We start from the raw sequence: 17,513 nt of genomic DNA on the forward strand, positions 1-17,513 counted from the left end.
TGTGTGTTATTGTTTGTGTGTGTGTGTGTGTGTGTGTGTGTGTGTGTGTGTGTGTGTGTGTGTGTGTGTGTGTGTGTGTGTGTGTGTGTGTGTGTGTGTGTGTGTGTGTGTGTGTGTGTGTGTGTGTGTGTGTGTGTGTGTGTGTGTGTGTGTGTGTGTGTGTGTGTGTGTGTGTGTGTGTGTGTGTGCGTGCGTGCGTGCGTGCGTGCGTGCGTGCGTGCGTGCGTGCGTGCGTGCGTGCGTGCGTGCGTGCGTGCGTGCGTGCGTGCGTGCGTGCGTGCGTGCGTGCGTATGACTGAATGACAGCAGAATGGGGCCTAGCTGGTGATGGATGCTCTACTGTGGCCTCTCATGAGCAGATCAACTTCTCATCACTTGGCCATAACTGGCCTGACACACACACATCATCATCCTGGACTCTACGGGTCACTTTTAAATCGGACACAATCCAAACAATTCCACACAAAAACAATCTACCAAATAGTTTTTTTGCATGAATATGAAAGAATTCAGGCTTTTTGTTTTCTTTCTAAATCCAGCCTGTGAGCATAATTTCTGAACCAGTGTGAATGTCAAAGAATTCCAGTTTCATAGAGACAAAACTGATAGGACACATTTTGAAGAGTTGAACAAACCATTTGAACAAAGTTTGCAAGAAATTTTGAGCACCTACTCCCAGTTCTATCCAAACCTTCTCTTAACTACACAATGGCACATTTAGACCTGGAACACCTATACATTGTTGTACCTTTCAAGGCGGGAACACCTCGTTCCCGGCACCACCTTTTTCAGAAAACTTAGGTCAGGATTTAGAAGCCATTTTTAGAATCGGCCTCAGGTCTAAACGGGATAGGTAAACAGTCTAAAAATAGTAGATCTACAGGCTCCCGAAGCGTTCTGACGCGTTGTGAGTTAGATTGACTATTTTGGGCAAAGACATTTTGTGTAGAGGGAAAATGTATGGGGCCAAGGATTTACCCCTGGGGGACCCTGGTCAACAAAGAAAATAGGTTAAGTGTTGTGAGTAATGACACCTTGGTACTACTTACCATGTGCTGAGAGAGCTCTGGCTTCCGGTGTCTCAAGAACTGATCAAACACCTGATGCTGGACCCTGAATGGATAAGAAAGAATACAGAAAAGCCCTCTTGGAGTTAGGGATGGGCAATATACCAATATTATGTTGATGGTATGATATGAGACTAGATATTATCTGGGATTTTGCATATCATAATATTGTGATATTGCATACTGTGCTGTCTTTTCCTGGTTTTAATCACTAAAGCCTTATTTTATACTTTGAAAAAAAAGTCAAACAATTTCAAAATTTGCTATAATAGCCGATCTACAAGTCACGTATTGTGAACTTGTAGATTTTGGCTATTTTTGAAAATGTTTGAAAAAAGAAAAAACTACATTATCTTTACAGTACAATACTATGGTCACAATAACGATACTTCAGGTATTTGGTCATATCACCCAGCTTTACTTGTTGTAATGTTGTTGTGTCATATCACCACCTACCCACTAAGTCACTGTTTAAAGTCATTTTGAGCTTTGGTTTTGCATAATTTATAGCTACAACCCACTGCTTTTGTACTCAAGGAACCAAAAGTAGCAATTCTATTCACTGTCATTGTATATAGAAAAACAATAACACACTTTTAGTACATAACCAAATGCAAACAAAGTACATTCTGCCAATATAGATAAAAGATTTGTCATGATAGACAGCACTTAATTTGAGTGAAATGAAACTGATGTATTAATGTTATATTAGCTTTGATGGAAGTTCACTTTCAAAACAATCAACAATATCACTATAATACAAGCAATGCTGATGATGCCAGAGTAGAAAAGGGCTGGAAAATTATGTGTCAGGAGTAGGACTTATGTTCATTATCTGCTTTGCTTGCATACACTGTACTAAAGGTGCAAATTTTAGACCCGTCTCATCATACAGTGAGAATGAAAGGAGCACAGTAGCAACAGATAAAGTTAACAAACAATATTTGGTCTCCCATATATCATGGCCACATAACTATAACCCAACGCTCTACCAAAGTTCAACATCACTTTAACTTTCGTTTTAAAAAAGTGTGTCTGGTAATATTAATATCATTGTATATTGGGCTGAGTTCTAGTCCAAAGTGCATTCTTACTTTATGAGTTTCAGGTCAAATAGTTGCGCCAGATATTTGGGTTTGTCCAACAAGGCCACCAGAGCCCAGAAGGCCTCCTCTTCTCCCAACTGCATCAGTAGCACTGCAGCTATGTATGACATCCCTGCAACACACACATGATAAAAAAAGATAATTAAACATTTGCTACCTGCACAGGAAAACACTCTGTAATGACAAGGAAGGTATTCTTTGACACAACCATCCAGTTGTTTTCAGGTGCAGCTAAGTGTAATCCACATTTCCAGCTAGGCAAGTTGACAAGGAATACTTGTGAAAATGCCAATGTAAAATATCTGGGTTTGGGATGATACTTGGTCAGGGTGAGTGCTGTTGTGATTACATATATTAAAGGCCCTATGCTGCCCCCAAGTGGTCAACCTTTGTTCAGTACCTTTAATGTCACCTAAAAATAATATTGGTTGTGTTATACAGTATGTATCTATAAGGGTTATAACTGAAATCAAAAGCATCTGAGGAGAATTGAATGCCAACACATGAAAATGATGCTGCCTTGCCATAAATGTGGCATGCATCAGTCAGCTTAAAATGTATGATAGATGTGTGATAAGATAAAATCAGTTAATACAAACCACTCTGCTACCTTGGCCATATCCAACGTCAGGGCTGTATTTGGCATAGGCGATCAAGACCCTGAATAATTTGGCTTGACCCTCAATGGCCTCTGGGGTGTCCCCCATCAGTGAGCGGTGCGTTGGGAAGGATCGTCCTGTGGCACAGCAAAATTAGTGATATGCTATTTTATTTTTCTTGGGCCAAATTTGATTTTACACACAAACAACCCATACACAGTAAAATCTTCGTTTTAATTCGTTTAAAAAAAAAATGTAATCAAATTCCAGTCCATTTGGTTACATTTGTACACTCTCAGAGGTACAAACGGATTAATTAACACAACTGCTCTCTGTAAAACTCACGTAGGTCCAGGGCAATCTGACGGAAGAGTGTGACATCATCTCTGGAGTAGGCAGGGTCAGAGCAGCTGGATGACTGCTGATTAGTCAAACCTAGGTCATTCTGCGTGTCACTCAGGGTCGTTATGGCAGAGAGGATTCCATACTCACTGACTCCCAAATCCACCAGAGGCCCCCGCACCTCCGAGAGACACTTCTGCCAGAGAACACAACATACACTCCTTTGTAGTAAGAGATTTAACTGTAGTAGTGTCACTGCCTTGGACAGTCAGTCACATAATACTAAAGAAAAACTCCTGTGGAGGTGTCCAGGTTGCTAATTATGCCACATTCATAGTCACAGAGAAAAGCTAAGAAGAAAAAAAAAACGTAATTCTTGAGAAAGAAAGAAATAATTATCAATCTAAAACGTATCTCCAATGTATGACTGGCAACAAACACCCAGATGTGATCTGTAAATGGATACTTTTTGTGCACCTTGCTTACCGTTTAGACTGATTACAGTCTAAACACGTAGGATGTATGTTAAATGTCAAGTGTAAAAAGCATGATCAGAACAAATATTGCTTTTATTATACGGTGCATTCATTTCAGTACAGTTCTGTCTGTTTACCTGGTAGTTGAAGTCGCTTTTGTCTCTCAAGTTGTCAACGTTGAGTAGACACTTCCATACTCTGCCTCGCAAGGTTGGAGGAATGCCCATTCTTATAAATCGCTCAATCTGGAAACAAGACACATCAAGAAGAATATGAGTAAAAATGGACAAAATAAATCACACTACCACTGAGCCACGTAACCACAAAAACTAAATTATTTAGAAAAGTCTACAAGCTCTCAATACATCGTAGCGTGATGGGATGTTGGATTGCAGATCTGCAAGTTATTCTTTTTTTCTATTTTCACCTATACTGACATGCCCAAAATGGGATGTCATGGTTACAGTGGTTAGTATAAAGATGTCAGCCTATATAGAATTCAACCATTATGTTGCATAATTTATGGAACATAAACACAATAGAATGAAAACAGAGTAACAAAGAGTTTAAAACCACAACCTGACTTCTGCAGATGAAGCTGGCTCCATTCCAGTAGCTGAGCAGCTCACAAAGCTCCTTCACTCTTTCTGAACTCATCTGGGGGTAACTGACAGAGAAAAGAAGAGACAACACATCAGGGACTTGCTACATCACAGAGAAACATGGACATTACTCAGCTATGCAGTGACTGGCCATAGTGATTGGTGGTCAGTAGGGTTTCCAACCATCCCTTGAAAGGAATCGTCTCTTATTTGGAAACTAAAAGACATGTCCCTTATTGAACTGATAAGGGACACATATTATTCCTTATCTTTGGGAATCAATCAAACAATGACATATCTAACAACAAGTTAAAATAGCTCATAAAGGTTGTTTATATAATATACAAAAACTGTACACTTTTCTGGGCATCCCTTATTTTTCTGTGAAATAATTAATTTCAGGTATTTGGCAACCCTACTGCCTGGTCAGTGATATACTTTATTGTTCCCCATGAATTATTTCTGAATGAACTTGAACTACCGGTAATACAACAGTCTGAGGAAAAACGTGCCTATCTAGTACTCACCAACCAGGCAATATAATTACCAGTGCTGATGACTAGGCATATAATATCAATTGAGCTTACAATTTTGGTTTAAATGTAGGTCTATAAGGCATTCAAATGGAAGCCTAGCCCTAGGCCTGTGGTTCTCAACCTTTTCGAGCCTTGACCACCCCCAAAATGATCATATTTGAACTGGGGACCCTCAGCCTGATAAGCACTTGGACTTGTAGGAGTTGAGGCATTACATTTAGTTTGACTCGGTTCCACAGATAAATAGTGAAAATAGCAGATCTACAAGCTCACAACGCCTGGCAAGGCGTCACTTCACTGTCATCTGGGGACCCCCCCCCCCCCAATCATGTGGGGGGTCCCTACTTACAGGTTGAGAACCACTGCCCTAGGCTATATGATGAGCTAGACTGGCAGGCTATACGTTAGAGAGGAGAGGATGACGAACAACTGACTAATCCATACGTTATGAAGATGACTAAAAGGATGATGATGATGATGATGATGATGATGATGATGGTGGTACACTGGTACCCCTGACGGCTGACTCTCAGTCTCATGCTAAAAACAATGCATCTTTTAACTATATTGGCCTATAAGTTAGAACGCAAAAAGGGGCTTTAAATGCACACTGTGTTTGTAACAGTGGTTAGTAGTTAGCCCTGAAACATCATGTGAACCAATGATGCCTTAATTATACTTTTATTTATTTTTTAAATCCATGCTGTTTGTTTTAATTATAAAACACAGTTGACACATGACGCCCAAGCAAAAATGTCAAATGTCGCACCTGTAATCATGACACCGGTGATGAAGTTTTGTCTCCTTTCTTCCAGTCAGAGCAAATCCGAATTCGTCAAAGCGAAGATTCTCACTTCGTCTTTTTGAACTTCTCCTACTGGAACCGCCACTGAGTGCACTGCTCCGTCTCCTCATTGTCAACAGATATATTAATACAAGAACAAGTTAACAACGGTGTGTGGCTAGTGGCTACTTGTCAGTTACTTTGTTTGTTCGTCGTTAACCAGCAGCGTGTGCAGTGATGCTACTTTGTTGCGATATTCAAACATACCGCGCCCCTTTCTGTAGCGTCATTGTCAACTGAAAGTAGGTGGAGTTTGACTGGTCGTTGGTCATCGGCCATTAGTGGTCAGAGTCCGGAGTGATTCTCGCGCTGTGATTGGCTAGTTGGCTGTCAGGCTTGTAATGAGTAATCGAGATGATGGGATGAATGAGAGAACAGCAGTCAGCACCCTGTAGTATGTGGGACAAGAAGACCGTTATACTGTAAAGTATAGTCAGTGGTGGAAAGTAATTAAGTACATTTACTCAAGTACTGTATCATTTTGAGGTACTTTTACTTTACAGGAGTATTTCCTATTTCCAATTTCTTATACTTTGTAATTCTACTCCACTATCTCAGAGGCAATTATTGTACCTTTAGCCTCGATCTCCAGGCTTTTATTGCTTAGTTTTGCTAAAAAATAAAAGCCTGGCCCAACCAAACTCCACTACAATGATAAGAACTACTTGGATTTGGGATTTTGGATTATTATTACAAAACATACAACAAACCAATAACCACTTCATCCCTATATATATTTCAGCCATTTGAAAATAGCCGATCTACATGCTTTTATACATTTTATTCATTTTAAAACTTGTGAAATTGGACACTGAGTACTTTTTACTTTGGTAATTTAAGTATAATTATATTGATGCCAATACTTTTGTACTTTTACTCAAATACATTTTGAATTCAAGACGTTTACTTGTAACAGACTATTTCTACATTGCAGTATTGACACTTTTACTTACTTACTTTTTCCACCACTGTGTATAGTAGTAGTAGTGGTGGTGGTACTGTAATTATAAGTAGGCCTACTTACTTGACTATGACAGGGTGATGAGATCACTTCACTTTCCCCATGGGATAGCCAGAAAGCATGAATCTTTCAGGAGAATAACAGTAGGCTATATGACATTTTCTTGAGAAAAGCACAGGAAATGCCCAAATCTGGTCATGATAGTAGTAGTAGCCTAGTGGTAGTGGATTGGGTAGCCTAAATCACAAAGTCAAACCCTTGGGTTTTTCAGTGACAGTCTGTTCAAGTTCACAACATTTCAACGGTTTCATCCTCGTTTGTTTTTATTTAACAGTAACAACATTAACCTGAAAAACGTTACATAGAAACAAATAAAATATAATAATTGGAAAGCAATGGGTTTGTTATTCTTTGGAAATAACATAATAAACACCATTTCTGAAAATGTCTCCAGTATGCTGGTGACATCTAGTGGACATTTGGAGCATAACATTTCAATACACACATCTAAGACATTTCAATGCACTTTATTGTGGCGTTACATTGCATTTTGGATATGTCACATGTGTGCCATAAAGGCAGTAACTATAATACCACCAATGGACCATACTTTGACAATAGATTATTTAACAGTATTGTTTTAGTAATTTACAGAATATTGCATTATAATTTCCAATTTACGAAAAACACAGAGTTGTATTTAACCAGATGCAGCAGTGACTGGGTCCTTGGTACGTGTTTCCAGTTTGTATATGGTCTGGTATCCATCATCCCAGGCATAGAGCTGCTTGTCTTTGGGATGGAAGTGAAGGCTGCTGTGGCTGGTGTAGCGCTTAGGGAAGAACAGCACAGTGCTCTCTTCACTGGAGGCAGATAGATTTATTATATTAAAAGAAAAAAGAAAAGAAAAAGAAAGAAAGAAGGAAAAAGGAAAGAAAGAGAATTGTGAGATGGTTTTGTCACAGAGATATTATATAAAAAAGAAATGATTTGTGAGAGAGTGTGAATTTAAAATCATTGTATGATTGTGTTGCTCTACAAAAACAATGATTCAGTGATTCTCAACCTTTTTTATGTCAACTAGTTAGATATGCATGCCCAAGACCCCCGTTTAATACAATTTATTTACATACTTACTTATTTACTTACTTATTGATCTCTAGAACTCCAGTCTACTACACCTCATTGTTAGTTTGAATCAAATGGACATAAGGGTCCATTTCATTCCATTTGTACGCTCTCGTAGTATACAAAGTTATTTTCATTGGGCAACACGGTCATGTAATGTGACAAAGCCTGAATCAAGCCTATAAGCCCACCTGTGTATGGAGTCATGGATGTCATATAGACACTGCACAGTGGAGCGTCCTCCATAGTGAGAGTTGTAGACCACGTAGAGGGTCCCACACATCAGGAAGGCTCCTTCAGCGTCACGGCTCCTGCACAGCGTGTCCCAGGTATACTCCACTGCCAAGCTGTCTGAGGACAGTAGGACAGACAAAGGACCGTGGTTGCTATAGTTTTGATTGCATTTTTTTGTGTATGTTTTCAATTTCAGTTTAGGTTTAATTCGTTTTTTAACCTGGGGTTTCTCATTTAGTTTAGTTTTGATTAGTTGCCAGTGTTATAGTTTATTGTAATATGGGGTAGTTAGAAGGGAGATTCAAGTTCCTCATAAAAATTGTGAAAGTAGCAGAAGCTACAATTCAATCTACAACACCGTAGATCGGATGTTTTCAATACATTTTAAGAAAAACATATCTTTTCTGTGAAGCCTCTTTTTGTTTTTAACTCAAATGTTCAGTAAATTTTAGTTTTCATTATTTTGTTAGTTTTAGTTAACTATAAAACTGACAAGGACTGATTATGTGGCAGGCTCCCGTTTATCTTTCAGTCAATATGTATATACAGTAAAATCCTCTGTGTTAATTTAGGGACTCAAACACATGTCTCCCACGCGGGGGACAAAAGCTCTTACTGCGCTTTATGCTTCAGGCAAAACATTTTATTCACTAAAAAGTTTGGGATTGCAGCTTTAACTTTGAGAGTGTACAAATGTAATCAAATAAGTAATAAATGGATACATATGGATACATTAAGGATTAGACTCCCCCCCACCCCCCTTCTCTCTCTCTCTCTCTTTGGGATTACACCTGCCTCTTCACACTTTCTCTACCTTTATCCAGTTTAGTGATGACCAGGTTCCCTCCATATTCAGCATCAGCATGGATGACCCAGAGGCCCAGTTCATCTACAGCCAGGTCCAGGTAGGTGTTGGGGTTGAGGCTGTAGGATGGTAGACGCCCAGCCCCTGGAATCAGCATGGAGTCCGTCACTGTACCATTTGAGAGATGCACCTGTATGTGATGGGAAAGAATGGTATATTATGCAGCATTGCTCATGATCACAGATAATGTATACACATATATTGTTAATATGTTTTAATGTGCCCTCTGCCCATATGACATTGATAGGATAGACATATGTGTATGTATGTTCTGCAAGTTCAAATGCATAACCCCACCAACCTTAAGTATCTGGTTAGGAGTGTCTGCCTTGTGATAGTAGAGGAACCCATTGTAGACAATGTGACCAGTTCCCTGCCAATAGAAGGGCAGCTGAAACACCTTGGCTGGCTGAGACCCCTGTGTGAAGCTTTTCACAGAGACATACTCCAGCAGGGTGTTGTTTCTAAACCCACTGAGAAAGTAGACCTGCAAGAAAATAGATGATTCAATCTGGAATTATTTCCATGCCAAAAATAATTTAATGAATTGTCATATATATACATATCAACAGCAAGTTATAGCATGCATTACTTGCATAGTGTATAATCAACCGTATTAATCAAGCACTGAATAACAGAAGAAGAGTTGATCCAGGATTCATTTTGCCATTTGGTTTATAATGAATAGGCTCAACGTGTGAAGCTAGTCAGACATCCTATATCACCAATCCCAAACTGAGACAAGTTCAGGCCACTGTTTGCTCGTCATAATCATTTGAGAGTGGTACCTATATGGTTGCCCTGGGGGTCAACAGTATAAGGCCTTTTAGCACACTAGAGGTTTGGGCCGCTATGCGGCCCTCACATCTACGTTGCACCGCCATTCCGACTGATATGGGCATATGGAGATCTCTGAGGCAACGGCTGTCGACGTATTCGTGTCCACGCATGCGCTGTGTAAGTGGGAAAATGTGACGCATATCGCGTAGGAGCACTAATAAGTAGTGCGCAATAAGTATTGCGCAATAAAGTAGTTATATAGGGCTATTATTGCGCAATAATGTACAAATACACAGTGTACGGTAAATATGAAAGTTGCCAGCATGAAATGTAGTGTAGTGGATTTCCCATGGCATGCATTATTATTTGTGCATAGTGTGGAAGCAATTGCACTGCTGGTGTGGTAGAAGAAGGCGAATGGATAAACAGCGAACAGATAAACAGGAAGTCCACCCACTAAAAGTGATTTTAATATAGGATGCCCAGCCTCTAATTGCCTTTGAGAGAGGATAATATAAATAGACAGACAAGGTTTTAAGTCGTATCAGCTCTATAGGGTTGATAACTGTAGAACCCTGTTCCACCACACGCTGAACTATCACCGTGAGCAACACAACATGTCAAACATGAATAGAAATCAGCCCTCCCTGCACGGCTTCCCACTCACGGACACAGCCAATTGTGTTTGTCAAGCCGGATGCACCGCAGTTGATTGGAACCGCTAGTCTCCATGGTGGCGGGCAGGAACTTTACCCCTGCACCAGATGCCATTCTATTTGTATTGTAGAAAAGAGTTGTAAGGTGGTATCTGAAAAGAGAACCTTAGCTGATCCTTTCGAGGGGTCCCTGAACCAGGAACCACTGGAGTCTCCTGCCTTCTTTACAATCTTCAGTGACTTGACTGCACTCAGCGCTGTGCTACAGTCTGTAGGTTGCAGAGTGGAGAAGTGAATGGGTTATTATGGAGGTATTGCATGATGTAAAAGAGATTGAATATCACTCTGTCCCTTGTCTCCCTTGTCTCTTTCATTCATCTCTAGATCTTTTTCTTTGGCCCGACAGTTCTTTATCTGTCTTTCTTCCTTTTTCTCATATTCTGTCACTCCAACTGGCACCATGCATCACCAACTCTAGCGTCATCATTACTAGTATCACACACACACACACGCACGCACGCACGCACGCACGCACACACGCACACACGCACGCGCAATGCGCACATTGTATACTATAGCCGCGCACAGGGCTCTAGCGAGGGCTTGCTTATTTTGGGGTTCCAAAATCGTGGGATAAAAATTTCCCCCCAAAAAGTTGGGAAAAAAATACATGGGGGACCCCCTGGGGGTCCGCAGACCCCCTGGGAGTCTTGGGACCCCCGCGAAACATCGCAGAACCCCGTGAAACATCGCGGACCCCTTCGGCCGTTTTTTTTTTTCATGAAGGTGGTTGCTTGTTTCTGGCGCACATCTAGCAACACTGACCTGTCTGCTTGTCTGCCCCCCCAACATGGCAACCCAGACTGCCGAGTCGGTGTTGTTGTTAGCGGCTGCGTTGAGACACTGGCATGTTGTAATGTTTTGTGTGGGATGTGCATGACATATTAGCGTGAGTGTGGTGTGATAGAGAGACATGAGCAAAGTGAAAGCAACGGCGGGGGTTGAAGCGAAGTGGTCGCGTCGCGTGTGTTGTTGTTGTGGGGAGATTTCAATAGCGACTGCGTGGTGTTGGTTTCGGCTTCGCTCGGCGGTGGTCGGTGCTCACACTCGCAAAGTGCAGAGGCACGTCCACGCATGCGCAGTGTGCAGTTTTTTGCAACAAACTGCACACGTCCGCGCATGGGCAGATATGCCAATTGTATTATAGGATGCATGCATGCATTGCATAGTGTACACGCACCGTTCTCCAGTTTGATCTTGGCTTTCTTCTTCAGCTGGTCTACTTGTGCATCGTTCACCTGTTGTTCCATTAGGGCTTCCTCTATCTCAATGTTAGACTGAGTAGGGATCTTATTTTCTAGGTACTCCAACTCTCTCTCCACCCGGTCTACACGCGTGGACACACTGTCCATCTGCATCTTCACCTCTGATCTATACCAATAGGGAGACACACAGACAGCAAAATGTATTATATTTAATATCTGTCATTATCCAGTGCAACTGCTTATAACTGGTGCAATGTGATACATTTCATTCATGAATTAATTATTTCTTTCAGTCCTCCATTTATTTTATTTATTTATTCAACCTAAAGGTACCTCAGAACATTGACAGTGGACAGTTGACCCCTGACCTCAGACGAGATGTCATACATCCTCTGAGTGACTGACGCTGTCTTCTGCTCACACTGAATCAGGCGTTCCTGGTGATAACATAACAATACATTAAAAAAAGCTAACCCTCTTGCTGTTACACTAATGCTGAAGAACAGTTCTGTACACAAAGACACCAAATAAAGGCTGGGATCTTCCAGGTGATAGCATTGCAATGAAATAAACAGGTTCAGTAACAATACACATGATGTCAACTGTTGTATATAAAGTATCAAGGAATCAATGTTTTTGTTTGTTGGTTTTCCATTTATTCTCAATCCGCAACATTGTATGGATGTTCTAACACTCATACAACAAATAAGACATAATAAAGAACACAATAGCAAGCCATCTTTGTTGATTTCATTCACCTGGTTCACTGTGAGTGTTAACAATGTCACAAACAGTGTACTGTATTTTCAGAAAAAGATTACTTGACATACTCGACAGTAATACACTGTAGTGTATAGAGTGTATAGGAATGGCCACGTACCTCCATCTGTGCTAGTCTTCTCTCGAAGTATTGGATCATGAAGGCATCCTGTGTGGATCCCTGACTCCATACTGAAACCAGGACCAGGGCCAAAGTTAAGAGAGCGGGGATCACCCTGCCGAACATCATCAGTACGAAAGTAGATGACACAGTACTGCCACAGTACCACTGGCCCTGCTGCAGCTGCTGCTTACAACTACTTCTGTGTCTAAGACGTCAACCTGGCACTACTAAAAGCTAATCAGACCTTTTCCTGTCTATAAAAAAACAAAACAAAAAACTTTCCGATGATGCTGTTTAAGACTGTTTCCACAGAGATGGAATCCACACTAAAATCTAGCCAACAAAACTACAGCACTGTGTGACTTGCATGGATCAGACTTTGTAGGCTCAGCTGTCTGGGAAAGTATGTCTTTCTCCTCTTGAATTCTGCAAATGTGAGGTCGCAGCGACACAGACACTGCCCCACCTCTAGTACCAGAACTTTCTACAGCTTTGTTGTTCTAAACATGTTCTGTTCCAATAGGTCTGGATTCAGCTGAACCCCCTCAAGTACCTCCCAGTCTCTCAGCTAGTCTGTCTCTCTCCCTCTCTCTGTCTTTCTTTTTCCCCCACTGTCTGTGTATGTGTTAATATGCATGAGAAATGAGAGATGAAAAGAGATAAGAGCGAAGGAATAGAGAGAGAGAGAGAGAGAGAGAGAGAGAGAGAGAGAGAGAGAGAGAGAGAGAGAGAGGAGAGAGAGAGAGAGAGAGAGAGAGAGAGAGAGAGAGAGAGAGAGAGAGAGAGAGAGAGAGTGGGAGAGAGAGAGAAGTTTATAAACAACAAAGAAACTTCAGAGACCCTGTGGCTGCAAACCTAGTGCATTTCATTCTAATACTCTCCAGATGGTACACTGACACGTCTTCAGTTCTTCAGAGACAGGCCAGCAGCTGTACAATAAATGGTATTGAGTTACTGTATCTGTTAGGCAGTAGAACACTTACATCAGAGACACCTTCACTATCAAACTAATAGCATTTTAGGTATACAACTCTCTCCCCTCTTCTACAGCATGCAAAAGCACAAAGGCATATAGTAGGCCAAGGAGGACCCCTATCTGAGAGAGAAAGATGAAGCAAGGACCTGCACTGCAGATTAAACAAACAAACAAACAAACAAACAAACAAACTAGCAGCAGCAACAACAACAACACAAGCTAGTGGAATTGTAGTTAAGCTTGTAGCTGAGTTTATAGCTACTGTGAGTTCTGCTCAACACAACATGACAGAGTCAGACATGAAGGCAAGGTCGCATTTCCATGTGCTGTTTGAGTCTTAATCTTTCTGCAGCAGTAACAGTTTTCTGCCAGCAGATGGGGCCAGATTATAACAGAAATTTACTATTAAGAATCAACAAGGTTTTCTCGTTTTATTTGACACTAACTTATAAGTACAAGTTGTGAAATGTTGTTGGGACTTGTTCCGCAAAAGATTGACACATTTACCATTACCATGACATTTCCTACAATTATGTGTATGAAATTGAATAAGAATACTTTTTTCCAACTGAAATAAATCAGTTTCCATTTTTAAAGGGCAGTTAATACGAATATCAATTAATGAAATTACTGTAATACATCTACTGTATCTGTCTACATGTAATCATGTAATACAGTAATCTGTACTCTCCCCTATGGGCTTACACACGCACGCACGCACACACACGCGCGCGCGCGCACACACACACACACACACACACACACACACACACACACACACACACACACACACACACACACACACACACACACACACACACACACACACACACACACACACACACACACACACACACACACACACAAGAAAGAAAGAGAGAGTAGTCTCCTGGGGGCCCGGTCAGATGTCTTGCTGAGACTCTATGGATATTTAATAGGTCTCCTCCACAAATCTTAGTGAATCTTTCATGAGGTTACATTGCTGTGTGAGTGTGTGTGTGTGTGTGTGTGTGTGTGTGTGTGTGTGTGTGTGTGTGTGTGTGTGTGTGTGTGTGTGTGTGTGTGTGTGTGTGTGTGTGTGTGTGTGTGTGTGTGTGTGTGTGTGTGTGTGTGTGCGTGTGAGTGATAGTATCCTGCCACCATATGGTCTCTTGACCTTTGCTGTCTATCTTTTTGTTTGGCAGGTGATGATGCTTTAATACCAGGGTGCACAGATAGACAGGTACCACATACAATCCTGAGTGTTAATTTAACTCTCAGAGTTCATTTTCTCTCAGAGTTAACATTCAGGACTTTACTTATACTGTACATTATATTATCCAGTCAATCATACAGCTTGTAGCCATAACATTGTTTTTAATTGATTGATAATCTGACTGTTGTTGGTGTTTTGTTTTTCTTTTCACATTGGGATTTTTTGTTAATGAATTATAAAACATGTTTTGGAAAATCAATTGCATTGCATTGCATCATCAATAAAACATGCCGACTTTAATTTTATTATGGAGATAGACAGGACCCCTTGTGTTTGAAAGCTGACATTTGAATTAAATTCCAGTGCAGACAGAGTAGACAAACCTGGGCAGACCCTCAGATTGATGGCTGGTAGGCGTAAAATAGACAACAATGAACAATGGTGACTGCATGGTATTTTTTATTTTTTTATTGGGAAAATAAAATGATTAATAACTGGTGCCTTGGACATTTTTACTGTAAGAAATACACTGCAGATGTCCCCTGAAAGCAAACATATTCTTTTTAATAACCAATGCCTTTGTTTGTTTTTTCTTATTTTAATATTCACAGCACTGTTGTTTCACCAGGTAGTGGGAAATGAAGGCATCTAATTCATTTGTGCCTTGTTAATGGCATGATGCTGACAGGATCATTTGTCAAAGCGGGCTATTAATTTCACAAAATCATCTGTTATGTCTGACATAGGGCTATAGCACATAAAGGAGCAAGTTACAGCACAACGACTTTCATGGCCACAGCTATGTCATGTAATGTAGACACATGCAGAAATGGGCATACTGTTATTCACAAACACACTCACACATGCACTAGTACACAAACTAAATAGCACTTCCATTTGAAACACATATTTATATACATAAACTATACATAACTAAGTTACCAAGTAATGGGCATCATCAGCTGACCTGATGATGCATTTCAACTTGGTGGCTGCACTTAGGACCACAATGGAAGCAGACTTTTTTTGTGTTATCCTTTTAGCCTTAATATCTGACTGTACCACGTGCTGTTTACATTTCTGACTAATAAAGTATTCAATCAATCAGACCAGACCGTAATGGAGGAGATGAGGACAGACTCAATAATGTCATTGTAAAACTGGAACATCATAGCCTGTGGCAGGTTGAATTTCTTCAGCTGATGCAGTATACAGTAGTACGTACACAGTATACATTACACATACAGTATACTATACTGTTCTGATGGTCATTGGCAGATAGATAATCAATACATTTCTTTACATGAAACTCTGGGCTTTACCTGGAACCATGGCAGAGGTATCCAGGTTGGATCTCATACTGTACATGATTGGTTCATTCTAACAATGGGCTCTTTTCACCTCTCCCAGGCTCCTCTTTTTCTTTCTTTCTTTCTTTCTCTCCCTCTCTCTAGGGCATTGGATGCTGAGCTCTCTATACAAATGCTCTCAGTACATTTCTCTGTCATCTGTAAGACGGCCTGAAGCAGCACCGCGGTCCAGGGATCTACAGAGAGTCTTCAGAAGTACAGGAGACATCAGACACACATTAAGAGTGACTACACGATTATCTCTCGTATGCATTAATAAGAAAATCTTCAGCACACAGCAGAGAGCTGAAGAAAAGTCTCTAGATGCCATGTGCAAGTCCTTCAAGTATCGTATTTGTATCTTAATGTGGTATATAAGACTTAATTATGCTAAAAGCAGGGAACCGAAATATGTGGCTATATTCACAGGACATTTGTTTTTGACATTTCAGCTGCATCACCTGGCCTGAGGGAATATAGGTTGTGTGTGTGTGTGTGTGTGTGTGTGTGTGTGTGTGTGTGTGTGTGTGTGTGTGTGTGTGTGTGTGTGTGTGTGTGTGTGTGTGTGTGTGTGTGTGTGTGTGTGTGTGTGTGTGTGTGTGTGTGTGTGTGTGTGTGCGTGTGTCTCAGTGCGTGTCTCTGTCCCCATAATGTAAAAAGGACATTAGTTGCTATAGAAACAAACAGTGAGTCTGCAGTGAACATGTGTATAGGTGGAGGAGTGCAATGGGCAGCATCACGCACGCACGCACGCACGCGCGCGCGCGCACGCACGCACGCACGCACGCGCACGCACACACACGCACACACACACACACACACACACACACACACACACACACACACACACACACACACACACACACACACACACACACACACACACACACACACACACACACACACACAGTGACCTTTTAATTAAGTGGTATAAGCTGCAAATATCTCACATGGGTCATTATACCCTGCTTCCATAGACAGGACAGCATGAGCTGACCTCTAACAAGGAACAGGAAAAGTTGCTCGCTGCCACCTGCCGCTGAGCACTGGCATACATTCGCTATGCAATTTAAAAGATTAACTTCTTTTATCCTTACAAATTATTGGTCTGAGGACAGTCAGTCAACGGTTTAAACCAAACAGACAGAATCTACACAGCGACACAATGATAATTTAACACAGTGGTTCTCAAACTTTTTCAAGGACCCCCAAATTAATATGTATTTGGCAGCAGGCCCCCATCTGAAAATATTTTGTGCCAGGGACCCCCATACAAGATTTGCGTTGTAAAAATGTTTAAAACATTTTTTTTAAATAAAGTGGTTATTTGTGGCTATATTAACTCATTTAGCTGGGGACCCTCTGGAACCCCATTATAACTCTATGCTGGAACCCCTTCAAGGATCCTGGATATCACATTGAGAACCACTGATTGTTTTTATCGCAAAATCTGGCAACACTGTGGGCGGACCGCTGATGTCAGACACAACAGGAACCATTCAACGTGAACAGACGCCAGACCTTATTTTCAACTCTATGCGCCCATAGAGTTATGTATGCACCAAGCCCCGCCCTGCCTGCCTTGCGAATGGCTGAATGCAAAAAACTAGAAAACAAGGACAGAGTTTTCAACATTCACTGATGACAGA

At 41.0% G+C, this 17,513-nt stretch overlaps 2 protein-coding genes across 2 annotated transcripts in view; both read right to left on the reverse strand.

The window, feature by feature from the left end:
* LOC308092303 (uncharacterized protein) overlaps positions 1-5,643 on the reverse strand; it is a gene marked incomplete at its 5' end in the record, with an annotated part of 76,050 nt that extends 70,407 nt beyond the window's left edge. The window contains 7 exons of the mRNA XM_080438153.1: positions 1,050-1,113; positions 2,162-2,285; positions 2,784-2,909; positions 3,118-3,310; positions 3,728-3,835; positions 4,170-4,257; positions 5,498-5,643. Coding sequence (XP_080294279.1) covers positions 1,050-1,113; positions 2,162-2,285; positions 2,784-2,909; positions 3,118-3,310; positions 3,728-3,835; positions 4,170-4,257; positions 5,498-5,643 — 849 coding nt within the window. The remainder of the gene's footprint in view (positions 1-1,049; positions 1,114-2,161; positions 2,286-2,783; positions 2,910-3,117; positions 3,311-3,727; positions 3,836-4,169; positions 4,258-5,497) is intronic.
* Positions 5,644-7,168: 1,525 nt separating this feature from the next.
* olfml1 (olfactomedin-like 1) lies at positions 7,169-12,948 on the reverse strand. The gene is made up of 8 exons (XM_080437587.1): positions 12,342-12,948; positions 11,795-11,898; positions 11,437-11,627; positions 10,362-10,465; positions 9,062-9,247; positions 8,710-8,890; positions 7,853-8,012; positions 7,169-7,396 (listed from the first exon to the last, which is right to left on the reverse strand). Exons 1-8 carry the CDS (start codon positions 12,468-12,470, stop codon positions 7,234-7,236), a joined length of 1,218 nt encoding a protein of 405 aa, XP_080293713.1. The 5' UTR covers positions 12,471-12,948; the 3' UTR covers positions 7,169-7,233.
* Positions 12,949-17,513: the final 4,565 nt, after the last annotated feature.

The sequence above is a fragment of the Gymnoscopelus braueri genome, assembly GCF_963280865.1.
Source record: "Gymnoscopelus braueri genome assembly, chromosome: 9".
Lineage (NCBI taxonomy): Eukaryota > Metazoa > Chordata > Actinopteri > Myctophiformes > Myctophidae > Gymnoscopelus > Gymnoscopelus braueri.